The following is a 24,033-nucleotide window of genomic DNA, read 5'->3' on the forward strand; positions in this document are numbered from 1 at the left end:
GCCCCGTAGATCGATCGCGAATTATTCGCCGATACCGAAACGCCAAGTCAATCCCCCGGCAGGTCAGTTGAAAATTTCCCGAAGCTTGCAAGCTATATCGAAGCCGGAAACCCTATACACGCGTTCGATTAAACTCGAACACCGATTCAAATCGCGATAGGGTAACGCGTAACGCACCAACGTGGTCGTCGTTCGATGGAAAAAAGAAAGAATCGAACAAGTTGTTTCTCGTGTACAGCGAATTGAGATCTTGTATTCTGTTCCGGTTTTCTGTTTTCCGAATTTTCTTTTTTTTTTTTTATTGCTTTTACTTTTTTCTTCGTTACGGTTCTCTATTTTTTTTTGTCTTTTTTTTTTGGTGGAAGTTGGACATGGTTTGTTTTAACGATGCCCGTTTGTTTTCCAACGATCGAAATGGCGCGTGAAATTAGTTTAACCCATTAACGCTTTTTCGACTGCACCGGAGTCAGTTCATCGAGTTCCTCTTCCTTGATTTTTTTTAACCTTTTGTTTCACAGGAGATTTCGATCAATGCGATGTGGATTTTGCATTGTTTCGATGCTTCGATTGTTTATTTCTTTTTCGGCTTTGGCGAATAGGAGATTGGTTGGCGAAACGAGGAGAGTATAGGAAGAGATTAATTCGCCATCGAATTTTTTACGTTCCGACGTGCTTCCTACGTTTCCCGATTGCTGATGAAAGAATCGCTTGGATTTACGTGAATCCTGATCTTTGAGAGAACATAATTTTCAACAGGATTCGCATAGAATCTTCTTAATAGAAATTTCATTAGTAAATGATATTAATATTTCGCCACATATGCGGTTCCCGTTAAATAAAAGAAATATTGTCAGTGAACGAGAAAATTTAGAAATTATTTGAAAAATCATTTCAACGAAAACAAACTTATAGGAATGAGCCTTAGTAACCTTTAGAGAAATTCGACGTTAATTAAACGATATAGTTGATCACTTTAACTTCTCAAAGACTCAATTGCGAGAGTCAGTCGACGAGTTAACATACCACGTCGATCAATATGCCGTTTTTCGTCTTTCACGCCTAACGAGTCGTTGGCGATCGAACGAGCAAAAAGAGAGTACGGTGAATACGAAAGCAGGTCCTGGAATTTTTTCTCCATTTTCAATTTCTAATGGACGAACAGCTGCAATGAGGTCTTCCAAGCTTTTTGATACTTCTTTGATGCGACTGGTCGAACGAATCGACAGCAATTTTCATATTTCCCTAACGATTCGATGGCAATGAAGATGATTTTCTCTTTTACGTGGAATTTAATGCTATAATACTTTGATGTCAACTTTCTAAAGGGGATCCCACTCTTCATTATTCTCTCAAGTATGCATGAAATTTTAATTTAGAACGAACATTCGCAATGTGATTATAATATTCTTCTACTTGTGTTATTGTACTTTTATTTGTTGTATCCGTTGTCAGAAACACAAGAAATCTTGGCGATAAAGATATAACGCGCGTAAGTACTTCAGAAGAAATATTATAACTCGTGTCCTGTTAATGAAGCCTGAAACAACTAGCTTTTGAAACAGCTCTCAGTTTGAACTTATCAGCTGTGAAAATTATATATTATATTATCCTGCTTTTTTTGTAATAACTAAACCAGACATGAATGCACAACTGCCTATTACAATATTCCAGATTTAGTTCAATAGTACATACATCTCAAAGAATTAATGAGAATATTAATCAACAAATATATATAAATAGAATAATAACACTAAAACTACCGGTAGTTAATACGAAGCTATTTCTACCAAAACCAGTCAGAATGATTGGTCTTTAAAAAATATTTAATAATAGAATATATTTATATTTATTGATTTATTACTTTCTTACAGAAGGAATTCCATGTTATGTAGTATATTTTTGGTATTATTAATCCATCTGCGACCATGATCTCTAAACGAGGGTTGGCACGTTTATAAAATTGTAGAAACAGTCATTTTGACTGGTGTGGTAGTTCTAGTGTTAAACAACAAATCGGAAACTACCTGAACCCCAGAAGGTATTTCTAAAACTAACATCTCCTGAGCAATTATCTCGTCTTGCCGACTATCACCTTAACTTTAACCCGTAATCGTGTTCTTAGCCCTAAACACGCCAAAAACCAGCCCACAGGCGTCACTTTAAACCGACGCCAGTCTGAAGCAGCCCTAACGTCTCGCCGAATTACCGCCATCCACGGTATCGCGTCTCGCTCGTTAACGTAACTCGTCAACGGGATAATTTTATCGAGTCACAGCGAGGCGTGGGTAGGCAACGACACGCTGACACACGTCGCGAGACAATATCTCCTTGCAAGTGGAATCCAGAGACGCGGTAGTTCGCGACAGAGTTCAACCACGGTCAAACCGGTGTTCACACAGTAACGTGAGCGTGCATTAACATCACGTACAACATATATACACGGTGGCCCATAATTCGTAGTACAAACGGGGTCAATGAGATTCTATGGTTCGAAATAAGACGAAAATCAGTAATAACAAAGTTACATTGGAAGGTTCATTCTCGAGAAAATTCAGATTCGAAATATCATGTCAAATTACTTTGAAAGCTTCATTCTCGATTCAGATTCGAAATATCGTGTCATCTCATAAGTAACGCCTTTGCTCTGTGAGATAAGTTTCAAATAATCGATGATATCGTTACTATCGAAATTTTATAAAATTCGATTAGAAAACTCAAAAGAAAAGGACAAAGAATTATAAAAATACAGAGAATTTTGTCATTGATCAATCCCTAACAAGATATTTTTTTTTACTTTTATCTAGCAATTTTTATTTGTGAGAATATCAATAAGTTAATTTTCTTGAAAATGAGGCTTTAAACGAAAAAATTGTATTCTCCATTTTCGATCTACTTTCGCTATAAAATAACTTATTATCAATTATCTACTCCTGTCTGCTTGGAAATTATACAAATCTACGTATACTTGACAAGTTTTCAAACTCGATTTTTTCAAAAATTTTCTCCAAACCTCCAACGCAATTCTGTTATTTTTTTATCTTCGTCTCCATCGTATCTCCGTCGCTATTTCCTTGCACTATACACTATACATGAATTACGGAGCACCTTGTATAGATATATACGCGTGTGCGCGCGCGTGTTACACGCGGAAGGGTGTCTGGCGTCTCTCCGCGACAATGCCAGGGATGTATATCAAGCTGCGGCTGTCATCGGCGTATCTAGCTCGGCCAATATCACCGTAGCATTAACCCTGGCAATAGCTAGCTGCCTGATAAAATTATCCTTGCCTCCAACGTGTCTTAATTAACCGGCGATTAATCTCAGTCTTAGAGGTTTCTTCGTGGTGTGGAATTTATCGTAGCTGATACACCGCGGTTGTAAAATCAGCGAGAAACTAAACTTTACACATTTCCAGTGCTAAAGCGTATAATAAAATGCGCAGCGCTGATTATCTGCTTTCTCACTTTTAATTTCAACATTCCAATTTTAAAGAAAATAATTTGTAATATGAATAAAACTTGAGTCATTGATTCTTAAATGCTACCCATTGGTGAAAAATTTTAGAATCAACGACCGATATTCCATTGATGCAACGTTTCATTTATAATATTTGTTCGGTTCGTTTACTTTATCAAATTCTTTTATTTTTAACATTGTGATTGTCAAGGGAAATTTAATATTTTGAATAACCGCGGGGAACAAACACTTTCTCTTTCCTGTTCCCTAAAATAAGAATTGTAGGAAATTAACACGTGAGTCGAACTGTGAATCGAATGTTAGACGGTCCAAGGCACTAAAGGCTCCTTTGATGTCTAAAAGAGTTCTTCTTTAAGGTCAGACAAGAGAAAGATTTTTCCTTAACCCCTTAAGCGAGAAAAGCGGATCTATCTACTGAAGCAAGTCGATTGTATGGTAGCTCGAGCAAATCCGTCCGCTATCGTTGAATACAAAATGTTTAGGGATTCAATTCAAACATGCGCACTTATGTCCACGTTACACACCTGTTCTCGATATATTGCGCCATACATTCTGCATATAATCCTTATACCGGAAGCCATAATATTTCAGGAAATTTTAGATATAAAATCCGCTGTTTCATCGAGATCGTAACTATTGTTTGAAATAATAGAGATACTCGAGCCAAGCAGAATTATTGGGCCAACAATAGTCAAAAACTACTTTCAAAGACTAAAGTAAATAAGAAGATGTAAGCTATCGAATAATTAAAATACTGTTGGAGAATACCGAAACAAAGAATTTCCGATATATTACGTACCACAATATCGTAAAATATCACTATCCACCGTGACATAACGAACGACATATGAAAATTCTTTCCCCTCGTAAGAAATTGTAAGAATCCAGCAAGAATTCTTAAAATTCAGCGCAAGAGAATTCTTCGAAATTTTAAACCCGCTTTAATTAGAATAAAATCTACCTTAAGAACCATCTAAGCTCCCCGAAGCTCTCTCACCAAATATTTATAACATTCTTCTACCTTCTTTTTTTTTTCTCGCTGCATCACGATGAAAAGTTCACGAAAAGACGTTATCCAATTTTTGCAGGCCTTCTATTGGGGCGCTGGCGCTGGTAAAAATTTCAATTAGCGACGAAATTGCCCTAGGCACCGCTCGCGAACCGGTCCTCGTCTCTGTATCGCGATAAGCACGATGCAATTAGGAAAAAGTTGCTTGGACAAGCCGGGAAGTTGATCTTGTTCGACGCTACACCCCGAGACCAGATTAGGGTGGGACGTTTTCGAAAGAAACACCGACTAATTGGCTTTAGTCGTGGAAGGGTAGATAGGATTTCTTGGTCCCGGAAAATGTTAAGTCATTTACGCGAATTAGCGGACGCTCCCTTCGTATCTTCTTCGTACGACATCTATTAATTGCTGTATGATATAACTTATGATCGAGTTGAAAAAAAAGTAAAAGAGGAAATTACTCTTCGTGGCTATAACGATGTACGTTATAATAAATGTAATAACAAGAAACAATTCTGTCGGAGAAAATACAGAAGAATCAATTGGAAGAATATAAAAGAGATATTGAGAATTAACGGAAGAGAAATTGAAAATTATTACTGCATTTGTAGGAAAAATAAAGTATTATGAAACATTGAATAAAGAAATCAATCAGAGATTCATTAGATGTTTGGTATTGTTTTAGAATTATTAATCGAAAGAATTAAAAAAAGGAACTATCGCTAGCTAATTTCTAGTGAGAAGAACAACGTGATAAAGAACATTGATCGAAGAAACATTGAAGGAGCATTCCATGTCAACAATTTATTATCTAAAGCAATTAGAAGGAGAAATATTTTAAAAATAAAGAGCGGTCGCTACCTTTGTAAGAAGAACAAGGTAATAAACATTAATTAGAGAAACCAAGAGACACATTTCACGCTAATTACTCGACACATTCAGCCTAGGATTACCAAAAAAAAAAAAAATACCACTTAACACGGTCCCTCCAACCGCGCGTCCTATTTCGCTCGGCGAACAATTCGAATCGAAAACCATCAAACGGCACTTCATCAGAATGCACCCGCCGATCGTTTAAACGGTAGCGACGAAAAAGCTGGAAACAATACTCGTGATCGTTAATGGCGAAAGTTCATCGTCCCGGCCGCTACCCTCTCGAAAATTTGTTAGCCGACTGCAGCGTCGGCCCCGGCTAAATTGTTACGTTATAATCGACTTCCGGCGGCGACGATCCATCGCGTGGTTGGTTAAACGCTCGGAAAACCAACAGCCAACGAGCCACGAAAATTATCGTGCCGATCTTGCGCGACAACATCGGAAATGGGGCCATATATTGACCATGGCAAGACGACCTCGATGCGAATTGCACATGCTGTTAACGCGATACATTTAGAATTTAAAGGAACAAAACAGCCATGGCCGAATCGAATTCGTATTTATACGGCGAACAACCACCCATGAAAATTAAAGATCTTGCTACATGGGAGTGACTGGCAGAAATGTATGGTTATGGTCTTTGGATTTTTACGTCGATCGAAAAATTGTATGTTGCATGGTACCATTGCGACGATAACTATGGCGACCCAGTTTCATGGGTATAAATATGGATGGGAGAGGAGTAGAGTCGCAGATCTGTATACACGGTGTCTTTGGAGAAATTCATACTCAGTATCAGTATATCGTGTTTCCAGTGGCGGTACTCTGTTGTTACCATATATTTTACGTTTTATTTGAATTTTGAAGTATAAAATTGGCAAATGATATTATACATACAAGTATAAAATTTGTAGCAACGATATTTGGTGTTTGAAATTTTTTAGCTGCAATATTTATACTCGTATTAATTAAAAATAATTGTTTGTATTGCAAGAATTTATACGGTGAAAACTTCGTGTTACAGTAGCCTGTTATTTTTACGAAATGACGAGATAAGCAAAATGTAATAAAAAATGTATAAATAATCAAAAATGTCACAAAATACAAAAAGGAGAGTCTTTAATTATTAATTGCAGCTATCGATATTATTATCCGTTCTTGGAATTAAACAATAGTAAACAGTTTTATTAACATATAAAGCAAGAAATGTACGGAAAAATTTCATGCAACGAATGTCGTGAAAGAAATAATTAAAAAACGACGATATTTGGCGTTTATGTTGTTATCCATTCTTTCAATTAAATAAATATGAAATATTGCCGTTCTTAACAATTTCCTCCATAACGTTCATCACATTAAACTTCTCCATTAATTTCTTGCGTTACATTGATAAAATACCTGTCCACTAAAAAGCGATACAAGAAGTTTATCTTCTTCGTAGAGATCCTGTGTAATACTCGAGGCATGGCGCAATAAGAACGACGACACACCGTTGGAGAACGATATTAATACTACGCTATAATATTTCATCGTTTTACCTCAGAGTTCAACACTGAGTAGTATCGTATTGGCTGAGAACCACGAGACCTATTGGCTCCTTCGAACGACGAGCTGAAACACGCGATAGTACTCGCGTCTTTTGTGCAAAGTGTACATAACGCGTGGATCTACACGATGTTCATGGCACAAGTATTAGCATGCAAGGAGAGATCGCGTAGTAATACGTCTTCGCCGTATTGATCGTCGCATAATTCCGGATATCGCTGGGACGTTGTGATAATATGTGATTATAGGCAAGTTAATGTCGGTGAATCTGTTAATGTAGTGGTATATTGTTTGCTCAATAATGGATTTCACGTTGATTATAGTAACTTGTTTGGCGCATGTCGAGTTCCATGTACTCGGATAATAATATATTGTATAATCTATTAACAGCATTCCGGAATTTTAAATGTTTAAGAAATCATTTATAGAAAAGCAATCTTTATACTCAATATGTCGTTAACCAATTCCACACCAAGAAGTATATCTTTGCATTTGATTTTGTAATTAAATATATTTTCCTTATGATATTTCTCCTATAGGACCTTCAATAGCTTTCATATTAATATCGAAACGTTCGAGTTATCATAGAAAGAAAAATACTGTTTTAGTGGATCGTTAGTAAGTTGATATTATTGAGGATGTTAATGTAATGGTATGTTTTATAGACAGTCTGGTCTCAAATTAAAAGCTCAAGTGGTGACATCCATTAGTGCAGTGACATTCAGAATGTATAATATACTACAGAGAAAGAACCGAGTCAAAAATATGAATAGATGACGCGATCCTAATTAAGCTTCCAAAGGTTTCTTGTATTTATATCAATTCATACATCGGCAGGATAATACGTATAAACATTAACCTCTGACCTGTTTGTTTATTTATCTGTTAATCTACTTCTTATCAGGGAAATCAAGTGATGCATCAACTGCATAATTAGTATACAACACGCGTATATAAATTAAGATCGATGAAATCCATGAAGGGGACAAAATAAATAAATAACAATTAACTGGACAGTTATAATATAACATAAATAAACAAACAAGATGAATATGTAACACAAATTCAGGAAAAAATAATATGTAATAGGAAGGAATATATTCATCTCATTAAAGAAAAGTTGACTCTAGTGTCACTACGATGCACTTGCTAGCAACCAGGTACTTTTCCAGGTTAAGTATCACTCGTCGTTTTACAAGTGCATGGTGTCCAAAGTTGGACCAACTATCTCTTGCCCAACTACTTGACAAGGATGACGTTCATCCAGTGGTCAATCAATAGATAACAGTGGTCTGTTTTCATATGTAAATAATGATCTATTATCTCCAAATTTTTTCTACAATTATTTTTTACGACTACCTAACCAGCCTGGTCGTTTCTGAAGATACTCATTCTACTCCAATTATCGACTTTCATAGATAGCATCCGTCTTGGTTGCCGGCTCTTTTCTTAGGAAACTCGAATCTATTCCTACGTCTTCGATTTCTACAGATCTACAGTGATCTACATATAGAGTAGTGCCTGATGTGAAGAGTGTTCTCCTGATCATTTTTCTTTTTTTTTTTTTTTTTTTTTCAAAATGACGATCTTACTATTGTGGATGTTCCTAGGAGTACAGTTCCCATTTTTAGATTCTATAGAACTGTTTTCATGGACAGTAACCACTTCGAATTTTATGGTCAGAAAGAATATATCACTCTCACTAGCTTACCTTCAACAGTGTTTCCCTGGAGTATACTTTATTGTGATGGAAAGTTTCCACATTTAAGGAAACAATCTCTTTGCAAGGAGGGATTCTATGAAAAATCTTATCATAACAAGAGAATCCAGATGTTTTCAAGAGTAAAAAATTCCAAGCATAAGAGAAAGTGCAATGACATAAAAAAAGAAAACAAAGGCAGCGTAGCAACGACAAAGCAGTGTATAAACACCAAAACAAAACAACAAACGGAAAAAAAGACAAGTTACATAAAGGATTTAAGAACGGAATTAGTATAATAGAAAAAAACAGTGTAAGAGCGATTAAAAAGGAAGCCACAAAAACAGCACAGAGAAAATAATATTTATACATCAGAAATAAGAGAGTATCATAAAAATATCAGAAGAAGAACGTTATGTTAAAGTATGAAGTAATATGTTTTTTATAAAGGAATATCAACAGAGCTTCAGAGAATTTAAAACAAGCAATATGATAGAAAGAAGAAAAAAAATAACAGCCAGACAAAAAACAGTTTTCAAGTGTCATGTTTTTAACTACCTCGAGTAGCCCAAGACACTTGTCCAACCCAAAAAAAATGTTTCTGCAATGTAATCAAAAGTAATGAGTAAACTGTAGGCAAAATATGTGTGCGATACACTCCAGCGAATGAAATTAAAAAATTACTATGTACCCAAGGGAAAGAACGAGGAAAGATAAATTCTACGCGCTCGGTCGACTTGTCGTCCCACCGCGACCGAGAGAGTAAGAATATCGCTGGAATTCCGCTGATGCCCCCGGCGATACACCACCTTGTTAGAGGGAAATTGAGTTTAACTACGAGTGCTCATTCGCTTGCTCCCTTCTTGTCTCATTTGTCCTCACCCTCTCTTTTCCTTCACTCTTTATCCCGCATAAGTCATCGCACGTGTTATATCAGAAACAACTTATTCCGATGCTAACAGAACTTAATAACAATTAAACTGGATTTTTGTGCAAAATGTAGTAGATAGGTCTTTATAACATTTAATAAATAAAACAAATTTTTATTCAAGTTCTATTCTTTCAATTCTGCTCATGAAAATATAAATTTGGACAAAAATCCGTAGTCTAATAACAATAATTAATAATAAACAATATTAATAACAGCGGGTATAGACGATTTATTTTCCAAGCTTTTTCTTTCTCATAGTAATCGATGGGAAGACAAATTGTAATAAAAATGTTTCAAATCGCTCTACACGATAATAAATACACTATTATTAGGGTAGACATGGAAAAACATATTACGCAAGTATCGCTCCAGTTTTTAATTCTATCACGTTTTTGTTGTTTTCTTGTCTTTTATTTGTATTTAATTACGAGAAAGTTCGAAAAATATATATTTCAAAATTAAATCAGTATTTTAATACACTGGGTAAAGAAAAATCGAAAAACATTCGTATGGAGGGATATTTTATAAAATTCCACGATACGAGCCAATTATCACTCCAAAAAAAAATAAAACAAAAATCTGTACAATACCAACAAATAATACTACAAAAATAATTGTATCAAAAAACATCCTCTCAAAAACGAGACATGTAACCAATTAGTAGCAACCGAACAGATTCGACATTTCTATCTATCTCCAGTTGCAATAATTATTGACTGCGATTGAAATTAAAATCCGCGAGTTTAGGTTTTCGCAAACAATACGTCGTTAAAGAAGGATCGGGATAGCAATTACGATAGAAATTGGTTTTAAGAGAATTTATCCTTTTTTCTTTTTTATTTATAGGACTACCTAGCCGATATGGCTATCAGAGTAGTCCTTAATTACGGAAATAAAAGCAAACGAAACGGCTTTGTTTGGTCCCGTATTCATGCGACGCGCGAAACGGAAGCGACGAGCTTTTCAAAAGAATCCACGAACCGCTTTTCTCTCTTTCGCCTCCCTTTTCAGCCATTCGAGGGTCGTCGGTGACCATTTGGCTCTTGCAGCCCGCGAATATGAATCGCCCAGACAAACTAGTGTCACTTGTCTAGAAACTGGTTTGCTTTATACCCAGGCATTCGCACGAATATACACTACCATTCCGTAAGTCAAACACCTGCTGGTTCCGGAGGAAATGTTTATTCAGGCAAGCTTTCGGTAAGATCTCGGAAATATAGCATGATATAATTTCCTTTCATAATGAAAATAAAAATTAAGTATTAAATATAGCACACATTTCTATGAAATATCAGTATTTAACGAAAAAGAAAAAAGAATATTTTGTTGATGAAAGTCGTGCTTCTACTTCTATTATTTAATAATACAAGTGATTAATTTTTCATTATTCGACCGGTAGTGATGATTATTACTTCTGATGAGATATATTTACGAAAAGAATTTTTTCGGATATTGAATAGGATCGAATTTAAATAGGATCGCCTTAGTACTACATGAAAAGGGAATTGAAAGGTTCATCCAAAGCTACGTGGAACTAATAAAAAATATATTTCTATAATATATCGGTACTTGTAGTGTCGTAACATAAGTTGCACAGTCTCCACACAGATGCATCTCTGACAAACAGATAAGATGAAATGATAAAGAAACGATACAATCTATAATAGACAGATTTTCAAAGACACATCGTAAAATTAAGAACAGAATCTAATCTATTAGTAACAGTTAGTTAATTTCTTAAATCTATTCACAGAAAGAGAGACACTCTAAGGATTAGTAATCCCAAAAACCGACACAGTGATATAGATATATGTATGTACATTCAAAACATCGTAGCTAATCAATCAATTAACCCTTTTAATCCAACATTGGTACATTGCACCGATCCACAAATTCTCAACATCTCCTCATTCATTGTCACAACGTTATACCATGAATAATAAAACCATCATCGTCTAAAAAAATCACTTATATAAATCAACAATGCACCGCAGAGTCAATTTTTCTCTTCCAATGCAATAAGATTACGGGGGGAGGGAGGAAAAGATAATCTAAAACATTTAAAGTCAAGTCGGTACTTTTAAGAACAACGACGCACAACAACCAGATCGTTCGACTTCAACACAGCATTCCCGCCGACCTTACGCAGAATAAAAGGGATAATGGAACACCGGATACAGCATTGGAACCGGCACGTACTCCACCAGATAAAAGCTATTTCTGGGTACAAACTCCCTCGCTAATGGGTTCAGCGGTGTAATCAACGGAAGCTCGGGTACCAGACTCAAAAGATACTTCAGAGTTTCCCTGTCGATACCGCGTAAATCAGCTATCTCCAGGTATCTCTGCCAGAGCTTCCTGCAGGAACCAATGGTGAACAGAGCAACAGGATCGCCCACCACTGCTACCAGACATTTAGCCCGTGTCATAGCAGTGTTCAGAAGTCTGGGATTGGTCAAGAAGCCATAGTCCTTCACGTTCCTCTCCGCGGAGTATCGACAGCAGTGCTTGGTACGCACCGTGCTGATAAACACAGCGATGAACTGCTTCCCCTGAACGTTTAACACCCTCTCCACCGACACGTCCGTCATCCTGCGTTCCCTCAGTTCCGCACGAATCCTCTGCACCTGCTCCGCGTAATAGACGAGCACACCGATTGACTTCTCACCATAGGCACCCCAACGATCCGTTGGCCAATTGTTACGCAGCTCCTGCACGCGGTTAACGAGCTCGAATACCTCGTTCATGTTCGCGTAGCCTGTCGAGTGGATGTCCTGATAGGAAAGAAAAACAAAGTTACGTTGAGCGAAGAGTTCCATCGGTATGAATTCTTGGTAGGATCATTGATTTAAAGTGATGAGACCGAGGTTGGAGTGATGGAGAGCAGTGATGGTTCTATGGATGCGTTGTGTCATATCACGCTGACCGAGAGATGTTACAAGCAACAGTGGGTGTCCGGTACAATGGTGAAGATGAAGCAACAGGTATCTGTGGTTGGATCAGGAAATACATGGTTTGTTACGGATTTGATGTGTTATATCTGAACGCTTAAGATACGTGTTGCAATGGAATTTGATGTGTAAACAGAAAACAAATTCTTCCAATGAAGATAATAGTTTGAAGCAACAATAGGTGCAGGTGTTAATTATAGGTAAAATGCAAGCGTAAATTATCACATTCATTCCATTATGTAACACTCATTCTTGCAAACAGAAAATGTACTATATTCCAACGATTATTCTATCTTCAAGATTCTCCTGACGGTAAACGTACCTGCACTTCCACGCCTTGAACAGCATAAAAGGTTAAAGGCTTTAACGTGGGGTGCTGTATTATGTCTATGTGGTGTGTTTGGCTAGGAGACTTGACGATTCCGTCGTAGAACATCTCCGAGGTAAATTTAATGATGTCCTCGTGAGCACGATAATTCTCATGCAGGTGAATCCTGCATGGATGAGTTTGTGGGTACATTCCATAGATCCTTTCCAATAAACTTATACCCAGACCCCGTTCGCTAGCTAGGTCACTATATATTTCTGGCGCAAGTTGCATCTGATCGCCGGCCAGAACTAAACGAGTTTGTGGGGTAGCTAAGGCTAAAGGTATGAGGACTTCGCACTCTAATGCTTGAGCAGCCTCATCGATCACTATATGCGTGAACAATAGATTTAAGCTGGTTAGAGAGCTAGACGTGGCCAAAGTGGTCACAATCAAACCACAGTCTCTAAGGTCTTCCTCGGTCGGATTGCGGAAGGTACCGTTCGGTTTCATCAAACTGTACTCCTGAACCACTGGATGTACCTGAAATGGGGGAATGAGAGCAGAAGGGGAACTCTTCGATCAAGGAAATTTGTTTCTTCTGAGCAGACGTACCGTGTTCCTGGATCTACCTTTGTAATAGATTCTGATTGGTTTCAATCGTGGATTATTTTCACATTTATACCAAACGTCGAAGAATTCTTTGACATAAAGATCTGCCGCACTGTTGCTGTGTGTGCAGAGTAGGATTTTATATTCTGAGCTTGTTGTCAGCAAAAATCGTAGTGCCTGAGCAATAGTAAACGTTTTCCCGGTTCCAAATGGTCCTAGTAGCAAGATCGGTGGCATGGAGATATTAGTAGAGGCTGTTATTACCGCCAATGCCTTTTCCTGTTCTACGTTCAGCAAAGAAAATCCGAAACTGCTCGCGTTTGTGCCTAACAAATTTAGAAAACTACTTTCTTCCATATTTTTGTGAGCTTTGTTTAGAAATACTAGGCCAATGTCGGGCAAACTATCCACGCTCCTGTGCCACTCGCAGAAGGGCAACCGATTCAATAGGAATTGAACTTGCACGTGTACATCCGTATTGGCTGTCAAGTTTAACGCATGCACACACTCTTTCGACAATCTAACGTACACTGTGTGCGTGCACTTATCCTCTATGTACGCTTCGTATATTACATTCGACGATTGTGATAAGCTCTTCAAGAGTACTTTATTGCAACCTCTCAGGAACAGCCTGCCGCTTTTCGTATCTTCTGAGATACTGCGGCTTAGCGGCAGCTGTGGTAAAAAATTCATCATATATTCAATTTTTTGTATGCACACAAAATCGAGAAAGTGCGGGACAACTGTACTAAACAAAATGCGAATTTATATGTACTTGTGAAACTAGGAGTAATTGTAGATTATTGTTTAAAGTAGCAGAAGATTATAGAAAGAGAAAAAAGGTACAATTGTTAGAAGGAACCGCACCTGAGCAAAGAGTTCACCCGGTGGTGCATATTTGGCAATGGTGGATCCATCACCTGCAGAAGTCAAAACGTAGTAACTATGAAGACGCATGTAGGAGGTTTCATTATATCTAGCTATCTGTTCATGTCGAGCTAGCTCCTCCACCGTAATTAACTCATGAAGACGACCTCTATAATTTTCTGGAGTTAAACGATCGTCTGTGAGAGATTCTTGAGTCAAGAAAAAATTGCTTCTATCTGGATATGGATACATCATGGACAGTTTGTCCTCCTTTGGGTCTTTCGTTGATACAAAAGGTGAATCAAACCTGCAAATCTGGCACGTTCCATTATTCCATATCTTTGGATTCTGTGAGAATTGATAATTGGTCGCTTCGTGAATCCTGGTAAAGTCTTCGATTGGTACAGAATCCATACAAATCTTTTGAATTATCACTGGATACTCTCCAAAGTAAAAAATGACATTCTGGCGATACGTGCCATATTTATTGGCAACAAAGCAAATTTTGACTAAATAATGCTCTTCCTTTAGTGCATTTTCGTTTACATTTGAATTGTCCAATTCTGAATTGTACCATTCCTGGCCATTTGTAATTCCAATATTAACAGTATTACGCATAACAGATTTCAATGCAAAATTTCTGCGATTCTGATCCAAGGTTAGTGCTATTCTTTGTAACTGTTTACCTAAATGAACGCAACAAACCCTTTGACAATTACTACACCAGAAAGAAATCCTAATGCTACATCTCATTCCATAAACTATCAACACAATTACTCCATAATGATGATCCTTTGATAATTACTATTTAATATCATCAATATTATTTTATTACCAATATTATCAATAGTTTGTCAATCAAGTTTTCACATTAATACAATCAATTGACCAACGACAACCAATTTTTAAAAAAATATGAATGTAAACACTACTAGAAAACAACACTTACCGTTCGTCACGATCTCAAAGTCCCAACAGAAAATTACATTGTTAATGGTCGAACGGCAACAGAGACTCTTGTTCGAGAAAATTAACACATTGTTCGTATCCTTGCACGTTATTATCGTCTCAGGATTCTCCGATTTCACCCAGTCGTGCTGCACCTTCTCGGCGAAGCCGGAAGGAAAGTGGGTTTTAACCTCTCCGTCCATTCGATACGAGTGATCGACCATGTTCGCGGATAGAAATTCCGCATAATTTCCACTAAATTCGGATACCGGTAACTACATCGTATCGCGATGCACGATTTTTCGCATTTTCGAAGCAACAAATACACTTATTTCACCACGCATTCCCGCTATAATTCTCTCCGTACAACACACAACGCTTTTCACTGATGGACGATGGATTACTTATGCGTATTGCGCATGCGTAAGCTGTGTAATATCGCGGCGCAATCATCGCCATCTGGCGACCGTTAACGCACTCGCAAACTTGAATAAGTCACATTACCGACAACGGAGTGAACGAGTTCAGTAATCTCAATTTTATTCACTACATATTTAAATCTACTGTATTATTAATTTTTGTCGTGTTATTATTAATATTTGCAATAGTTATTATTCAAATCAATTATAGCGAAGAAAATTATGTTGAAGAATGAAATAAAGAACCAAAATAATTCTGATATATATAGAAAGTTGTTAGCTATCACAATTTACATTGCAACGATGCATTTAATTCAATATTTCTATCTCCAAACTCGCTGTTTCTTATTCTTCCATAGAATACATAAATCAATAGATATCCTATTACACGAAAATTAAAACACAAAAAGAAAACGAACTTTCTTCAATCTCTGCCCTATAACTTTTACCTTTCGCTCGTCTTCCATCGTGTTGACCGCGAGATTAAACTAGAAATCCGTGAGAGTCACGATCCCAGAGGGCAGTCGGGACAAATAAACAACCCGATGAAGAACGGTCAAACTCCAACCGAGGGGAACAGTCAGTCTCTCTCTCCCTTCGCCTCTCCACGCAATCTCGTGGAAATTCCAGAGAAGGTTCTCATGTAAATCGTGCAACGCTATCGAACCACCGGAAGTGGCTAAATGACGATCGCCATTATCCAGCGGCCTGGCGAAGGCTTTCGAGAGATAGGGAGCCAAGGAAGGAAAAGGACGAATATAGAACGAGAGAGAGAGACAGGAATAGGGATGGTTGAAGAGTCTCCACGAGAGGAGTGAAATGCCAGAACCAGAGGAGTGGGATCGCGGTTAGCCCCAACTGGCTTGAAAGCTTTCGAATCGTCGACCATTTCGTGCGTTGCTCCAGGTATTCCCTTGATACCAGGCTATTCCATTTACCTCGACGCCTGAACCATGGCGTGGAGGTGGATGAAAAAATGTTATTGGAATCTGACAGTCACGGTAGCTGACCAGTTTCCAACGCGAGATAAACTATTTGTCTGTTTTCGAACTTTCCCCGAGGGAAATCTAATGCGATGTTCGATGGCACTGTATCCTCCATAGAGTACTATAGACGTTGCGTATGGGTATGGGTGGCCGTGGACGGCTGCTTTTAATGGTGTCCGAGAGGCTCCTGCAAAACTAGGGTTATTTTTTTCCACCACATGAATATACCGATACGGGATGGTTCTTGTTAGGGGAGATCTGTAGTCGACGTTCCGCTCCAGGAATGTCGAGTAGATCCTTTAAACGTCTATTGTGGGGTAGGTTATTGTCATTAGTTTCCTAGTTCGGTCAGGGGTTTGATAATGTTATGATGAAGAGTTTTTAGCAAGAGAATGAATATGGTATTTGCGGATATTTAAATTGGAAATATTTTTACCGTTGCTGTTGATTTAATATAGATAATTTATTGTTATTAGACTGTTGATTCAATTTAGGCTTGATAATGTCGCAGTAGAGAATTTTTAGCAAATCAAAAAATGTGATATTTACAGTTTTCGTTTTAATAAAGATAATTTATGACACTATACACAATTATGACATTTTTATTCATTGTAAAGGAGCAGGAATTTTTATGACAAAAAAGACTGAATGTTTCATGGAGATTTGATTTTTTTAACGATAAAAAAACACGACAGGTTTGAAGATGATCGATATGACGTAACATTAAAATATTGTGTCGAAACATACATTCATCCCATCTGCCTTGTTTGTGAATAAAGATAAAAACAGAACGAATATATATTTATATTAGAATTCAAAATGATCCTGTTTAGAAAGAACGAATTTATATATGTTTCTTATAACACAACGTAATGAATGCTTTGAGCAAAGAAGCGCGACAAGTGACATGCCTAAAGAAGTGGACAGCCAAAGAAATTAATACGCGAAGTAAATTGCACGGTAATGAAACCTATTTACGTTTCCGCTAATGAAACTCTCGTTAACTAAGGTGATTGTGAAACGTACCTTTTGAAAGAAAAAAGAGGTTTCGTCCGGCCATAACAGGTCATCCTCGGTCAAAGGAAATTTCCACAGGAATAGAGGAAAGAAACGAGAGGAAAAACAGACAATGAACATTTACCGGGACTTCAGTTCATCAGGAAATATTTTCATTCACCGCGCTTCCGTTAACGAACCTCAAGATTATTAAGCTCAACGCGGCCCTCAAACGCGGCAGGACAAAAGCGCTTAAGCTTGTGTCGCTTTCATCAACTACCCTCCGTTCCAGTAGTCGCAATACGAAAAAGAAGAGAGAGAAGTGTAAACAGAAAACATCTACTGGAGAATACCTCTTCAAGTTCTTTCACTGAATCGAAAAAGAAAGAACCGGAAATAGAATAAACTAAAAAAAAAAAAAAAAAAAAAAGAAGAAAGAAATCTAAAGAAATAAAAGAAAAGGGTTATCTAGATAGAACAATATAACGAGCCCAGTATTATGCAAGTCAAACTGGGGTAACAAAACCTTCAGTTCGCAGCAGGAACAAAAACTCCTTATCTCGAGAATGTCGCGTATACCTGGTTGCTTTATATCACCCGAATCGCCATGACATTCGTAGTAAGAGCGATAGGAAGATTAAAACAGAAGAAGAAGTAGAGGAACCTGTCCTTTTCTCGACGATGAATTCATCCGCGGTTCGCGATTAAAATGACGAACGCGACGAGATAACGGGAAACCTCGATAAAAAGGAACTAGCAAGCTTCTCGTCGTGGATCTGACATTTTTCACAAAAGCAGAAAAAAAATAGGGGCAGGGGACAAACTCGAAAAGACGAATAAAAAGGAGAAAAGCATTCAGGCGGCAAGAATACAGTGCTGAAAGAGCGGGTTTGTTGTAACAGGGTAGAAAACAAGATAAAGGTTGTCGAGGGTGTGGGAATGCGAAAGAAACGCGCAAGCTGCGGGGACGAGGTTCGATCGCACGCATATATCGCTAATTAAAATCTGTCGCCTAGTCCATGACCGTCCTAGGGTGAAAAGAAATGGAGAAAGGCAAAAAAAATTGAGTGGGTGGATGGTCCAGCGTCATTGGATACGAGGGAATCGTGGATATAACGGGGTGTAGGGGGAGAAAAGGGTGCAAGTAACGGGCGAAAACGTCGAAATCGCGCTAACGAGAGGATTCGTTATATCGGACGTAGGCGGAATATAAAGAACTGTCGTTATCGCGCCTCCGACGTGTCCCTCGAATACGGTGCGAACGAATATGTGCTCGCCAGGACTTGGTCAGTTTTTTAATCGAGTTCCTGCACTCTTTCCCAGCTTATCTCGAGAGATATTATACAAACGCCTGGGTTTCAGTTATTAGAAAACGTTTTTTGCGCTTCCGTCTGCGCTGACGCGTATGAGGAGAAATGCACAATTGTTGATGCGTAGCATTGTTTCGCAAGAAAATTCAATTTTGAAGATCGCGGATGGAAACAAAGAAGCTTGGGTGTAAATAGAATTAAGTATGATAACAGGAAGATGTTGCCGTATGTGACTCTATTGAGGTTGATCGTTTAATTTTTTTTTTTAATTCAACGCTAATCGTGTATTCTGATACTAACTAGATTAAGAAGTGTTTGGAAAATGGAGTGAATCAGTTTGGCTTTTGGATAGCTGGGATAATTATGTATAGTGTGTTAACCGAATGAATATAAAAGAACAATACCAAGTAATCAAAAACTGAGTTCTCGAAGGACGTACGAAACTTTTATGAGTAGCTGGTACGGTAACTCACAAAAATATTTGGATATTTACAACAGAATACACTTATCTATATATTGTGTGTACTATATAGAGCATTTTGAAATTTCTTTTGCACTGTAATGAGATACGACTTTCACGATTATATTGGTAAAATTTGGGACCAATCTGAAAATGTTATAAAAACATAGATTTATTAAAAATTAATACACAACATATAATAAGCGTTAAAATTGGTCCCAATGAATATATAATATAACCATAATATCTCGACACTACATATCTTATAGCTTCGATGTACTTTCAGATTTACTTCACACTGAACCATCATAATCATGAATATCGTTACAGCGCTAATTAAATTTACAAATGTTTCGTACAACACGCATAGTACATTTATAACCGTTTCCTACAAATGTTGGAATACCTTCGTGCGAATATATCGTACGAATACATAAATTCATGTGCAGAAATTTAAACGTAACGCGACTTCTGATACCAACTTGTCGTTTCATTTTCATCGAAAAGGATATGACTGAACGCAGATGCAATGCTGACATGTAACGTTCATATACAGTAATCCTAATCGGCACACAGCTGTACGCTGGCACGTTGAATCGAAATCGGTTGGAGAAACGAGAAGGGCGGAAACCTGGCAGATAGCAATCGCGAAAGCTCATTAGGGTCCATCGTGGGGCGAAGCAACGACAGTCGAACGATGCTCAGGAGTTGTCCAGGCTCGATTGGTTTCTCTCTCCTCCTCTCTCCATCTGGCAACGAGTGGACCAATTCCGCGTGCAGAATGTCGACCTGTCACAGCTGTGGATGTCAGGTGAACGGTGTCGCGCGAACGGCCAAAGTCAAGCACACCTGGCTCGTTTATTCCGGTAATTTATACGACACCTCGTCACTTACGCCGACTAACACTGGTCCACCAGTGAAATCGATACATCCTTTCGACCCTATACAACCTGACCCACAGTGTCGACTACGATATACCAGCACCTGTTCTGTTTTGAGGCCGAGGAAAGCTCCAGTGGAAAGCTGGTGAGCAAGAATCTCTATTGGGTTAAATTTACGAAAAGTTTGTCGATAATCTATTTTTATAGAAGAGGCTCTCTCTATTTGTTTGGAAGTTCGTTACAAAATTGAAGAAATGTCTGACGATAATCTATTCTTATGGAATTATGATATAATCGGATTGTTTGTGACCTTATTTAGTTTGATCGCTAGTTTGAAACTAGACTTTGTAGTTTCATTTTGAACGGTCTCAGGCTTGGATATGTGTTTTGTTAAAGATCCAATCTTGTATTTCGAATATTTGAAGATTAAGGTTTGTACTTTTGAGATTTGGAAACGAGCGTTTCTGATATTTGGAATTCAGATTGCGTGGAACCGGAGGAAACAGTGCGCTTAGACGTGACGAATTAATCGAATTCCATTGTTACGTCGCCATGTAGAATACAGATGGACAACTCGATTATCTCGAGTTCGACCTATCCTTAGAGCTTGTTCGCGACTCAGAAATTAATTTCGCTATCGATCGATCGTTCGTTTGGAAACCTGTTTAGTGAATTCTCTTTAGTGAAATTAGATTTCAGTGTTATCTACAGAATTTTTCGACGAATATTTAGATAGAATTGAAAATTCCTTCAATTTTAGCTGCGATTGGTGTATCGTTAACTCGCGAGAACACGAGATTTCAGATAGTAGTTGAAATTGCATCTAGTCCCCCAAATTAGGGACATGTTGAACAACCCTACATTACATCTTCAACATTCCCTGCGCTGCGAAATGTGCTCGACCTGCAGAAAACTTGGGGACACCCCTCATTGCTATTCCCCAGCTTACATTCCAACGTGTGACCTTCTCTGTTCATTTAGAAAAATAAATTCTCCGAATTTTAGAATGGTATTTAAAGATTAAAATTCCAACCACTTGAGTCTCGCAATATGTTGACTACTAAAATCCAAAACTAATTAATTAATTAATCTCATTTTATGCAAATCTTTACGGAAAATTCACGTCTTTTTATATATACCTGTAATGCCTAAAGCTGAAATTACCCTATTTTTTAACGAACGCACAAATTTAAAACTACTTTAATTTCTTCCAATTTTTACTATTTCAATTCTTTCTTTGGTTCTTTTAATTCTTCTATTATTTCAATTTTTGATAGCAAAAATTACATATATTTAATATTAATATAAATTTCTAAACTATACCATCATAGGAAAAAACCAGAAGCTGCAACTGTTCCAATTGATTTCCATTTTTTATTTCATTCAATTTATCTTATCTTTGTCAAACGTTTAACCACAAATTTCCAAAAAATTTAAGCCGAATATCCCGCCAACGAAACATTTCGTGCTTGCCAACTGCTCAAACTTCCTCAGTCGACCGTTCGAACTGCAAACTAACTTAACTTTTCAACTCGATGAACTAGAAAATGCAAGCTACAAACATTTCATAACTGGAAACAGTGGACGATCTAGCTTGACAAAAGGGTGAAATCAACGTCGAAAGGGGAGAAAGTCTCGGAGATTCCCGCGGACGCAAGATAACGCAGCGCGAAAGACGTTCGCGTCGACGACCATTGTGTCGCGTCGAGGACAATAGCGTCGGGGATGTCCCTATCTTCCGCTTTCGAGTTGATATCGTGATTGGATCGCGGTCCACTTGTAATTGGATACTCCACCAGACACCGACGTTGTCTATAGAACAAAAAGAAATCGCCGACAGTGGAAACGGTGACTTTCGTCGCCAACTTATCGATTCCAATTTCCCGACATAATTGAGACTTGCTCGATTTCCGTGTCGAACAAACGATCGTGGGCTTCTTTTTATGATATTATCGGGCATTTTATGAGAATTTAGAATTGGCGAATGAATTAACGTGTCGCCACGCAGTTCTCGTTGTTTTCGCGTATATTTTTATGCGCAATTTAAAGCACCATTTTGTATACGAATTTCTCTGTTCAAAATTGTGTCGGTGAAAAACCATCCTGATTAACTTCGTAAATTGAAAAATAGAAGAGATCGATGACGTTACAAATATTTTTTAATATCGATCTTGGATTATTACAAGTCTTGGATTATTAACGTCGAATTTAATAATTTTCCTGTTTTTCCATAAGTTCCTTGGGAATCGAGCCGATTCGTTAATGGAACAATAACCCAACGTTTGTTTCACATTCCTATATGGAATGTTTTCGTTCGATCGCAGACGGTATTTTTAAAGCCCTTTGACACATGTTTCGATAACTGCTACCGTTCTCGAAAAATACACATCAGCATGTTGGTAGAGAAATGAAAGACCCATCTTCGATCTTCGAAAAGGGTGGAAGATGAAGAACGTTTCAGATTGAATGTAAATAGTGCTATCTGATCGACGGACAGGAAAAAGGGGAGCAATGATTTTCAAAAATAAGAATCACTCTGATAGAATAATTAAAGCGATAAATTGGAAATAAGCAAGCAGATATAGTTGCAAATTCTCTTTAAAAAAGCCGACGTTAATTTTACCACAAGCATCTGCATGCTTTCGACAATTACAGAAACAAACAAATTTTTATTCTACGAATGTAATAATTCTCTCATTGAAGTGTGCCATATGGGACAATGGTAGCGAGGGGCGCGTTAACTAAAAATATCACCAACGATTAAAATCCCCGTTGCATTTGCAGACACCATGATCGACCGCAGAGCCGACGAAAGCGCGTAGTCGTCAAAATTCATCCCCTAAGCCCGGTTGAAAAACGGCTGACGCTCGTTTCACTCTTGTCCCTCGACTCGGTCAATTATTCCGTGACATTTGTGAGTACGGCTGATTAACAAGCAAGGGAGAGAGGATAGGTGTCAAGATGGAGAATATCGCGAATCAAGATTTAATTTAATAACTCTGTTGGGATCTAATGGCGGGGAATAATTTATCTGGCTCGGCCGAGCGGCAGCTTCCTTGCATTATTAAGCCAGCCTCGATGGTCTCTTGGCTCATGCTGGAATTGCTCGCGACAATGCCAATTTTGCTAGAGGCACGGACATCGTCGACTATTTAACCGCTTGATGCGTTCGTCATCCATTGGCATGGATTATCGATAATTTATCGTATTCAGGAAACAGGAGAGCCGTATAATCGAATCTCAAATATCAATTCAATTAGTAATGGGATGGACAAATGGCTTCTTTAAATAGACTTAACACTTTGGCTGTCACGCCGAAATCACATGTTTCGCTCAGGACGCCACGGCAGTATTTCTATTATTCAAAGCATATAATGGCAAAATAATAATAAATTGATAATGTAAGACAACATTCTTCCCCAATGGACCGTTTTATTGGTGGTCACGGGTGACCACCGTGGCGCCTTGGTAACAGTTGATAGCGACATATTATCACAAGGCTTCGTTTATTTCAACAAACCATTCGCATTTGTTATTTCGTCGTAAGCAAAACGTGCAGAATATATTATTGAAACGTGTAGAAGATATTAGTAAACAGTATTTGCTCATTCTATACATAATAGTAAGGTATGTGCACACTTCTAATTTCAATTATATGATTATAAAGCAGCATTTACGATTATTTTCTAAGGTTTGTTTATAATAATATTCGTAGATTACCCATCAAAGATGTGGATGCAAACACAGTGCACAGTTAGG

At 37.8% G+C, this 24,033-nt stretch overlaps 2 protein-coding genes across 13 annotated transcripts in view; one reads left to right on the forward strand and one right to left on the reverse strand.

Moving 5' to 3' along the window:
* LOC126871347 (prolyl 4-hydroxylase subunit alpha-1) overlaps positions 1–24,033 on the forward strand; it is a 378,752-nt gene that overhangs the window by 334,082 nt on the left and 20,637 nt on the right. The window lies entirely within an intron of this gene.
* On the reverse strand, positions 11,063–15,640 carry LOC126871338 (probable helicase with zinc finger domain). Its single transcript, XM_050630020.1, has 5 exons — positions 15,224–15,640; positions 14,275–14,960; positions 13,411–14,082; positions 12,811–13,338; positions 11,063–12,311 (listed from the first exon to the last, which is right to left on the reverse strand). Exons 1-5 carry the CDS (start codon positions 15,444–15,446, stop codon positions 11,679–11,681), a joined length of 2,742 nt encoding a protein of 913 aa, XP_050485977.1. The 5' UTR covers positions 15,447–15,640; the 3' UTR covers positions 11,063–11,678.

The sequence above is a fragment of the Bombus huntii genome, chromosome 11, assembly GCF_024542735.1.
Source record: "Bombus huntii isolate Logan2020A chromosome 11, iyBomHunt1.1, whole genome shotgun sequence".
In the NCBI taxonomy this organism is placed as follows: Eukaryota; Metazoa; Arthropoda; class Insecta; order Hymenoptera; family Apidae; genus Bombus; species Bombus huntii.

What these genes read in the sequence shown, in the direction of transcription:
- LOC126871338 (XM_050630020.1), bottom strand. Translation starts at nt 15,446, where the DNA reads ATGGTCGATCACTCGTATCGAATGGACGGAGAGGTTAAAACCCACTTT. An exon ending in CTTTGAGATCGTGACGAACG is followed by an intron (nt 14,961 to 15,223) that starts GTAAGTGTTGTT and finishes GCGTTCATTTAG; the next exon opens with GTAAACAGTTACAAAGAATA. An exon ending in AAGGTAGATCCAGGAACACG is followed by an intron (nt 13,339 to 13,410) that starts GTACGTCTGCTC and finishes CCCCCATTTCAG; the next exon opens with GTACATCCAGTGGTTCAGGA.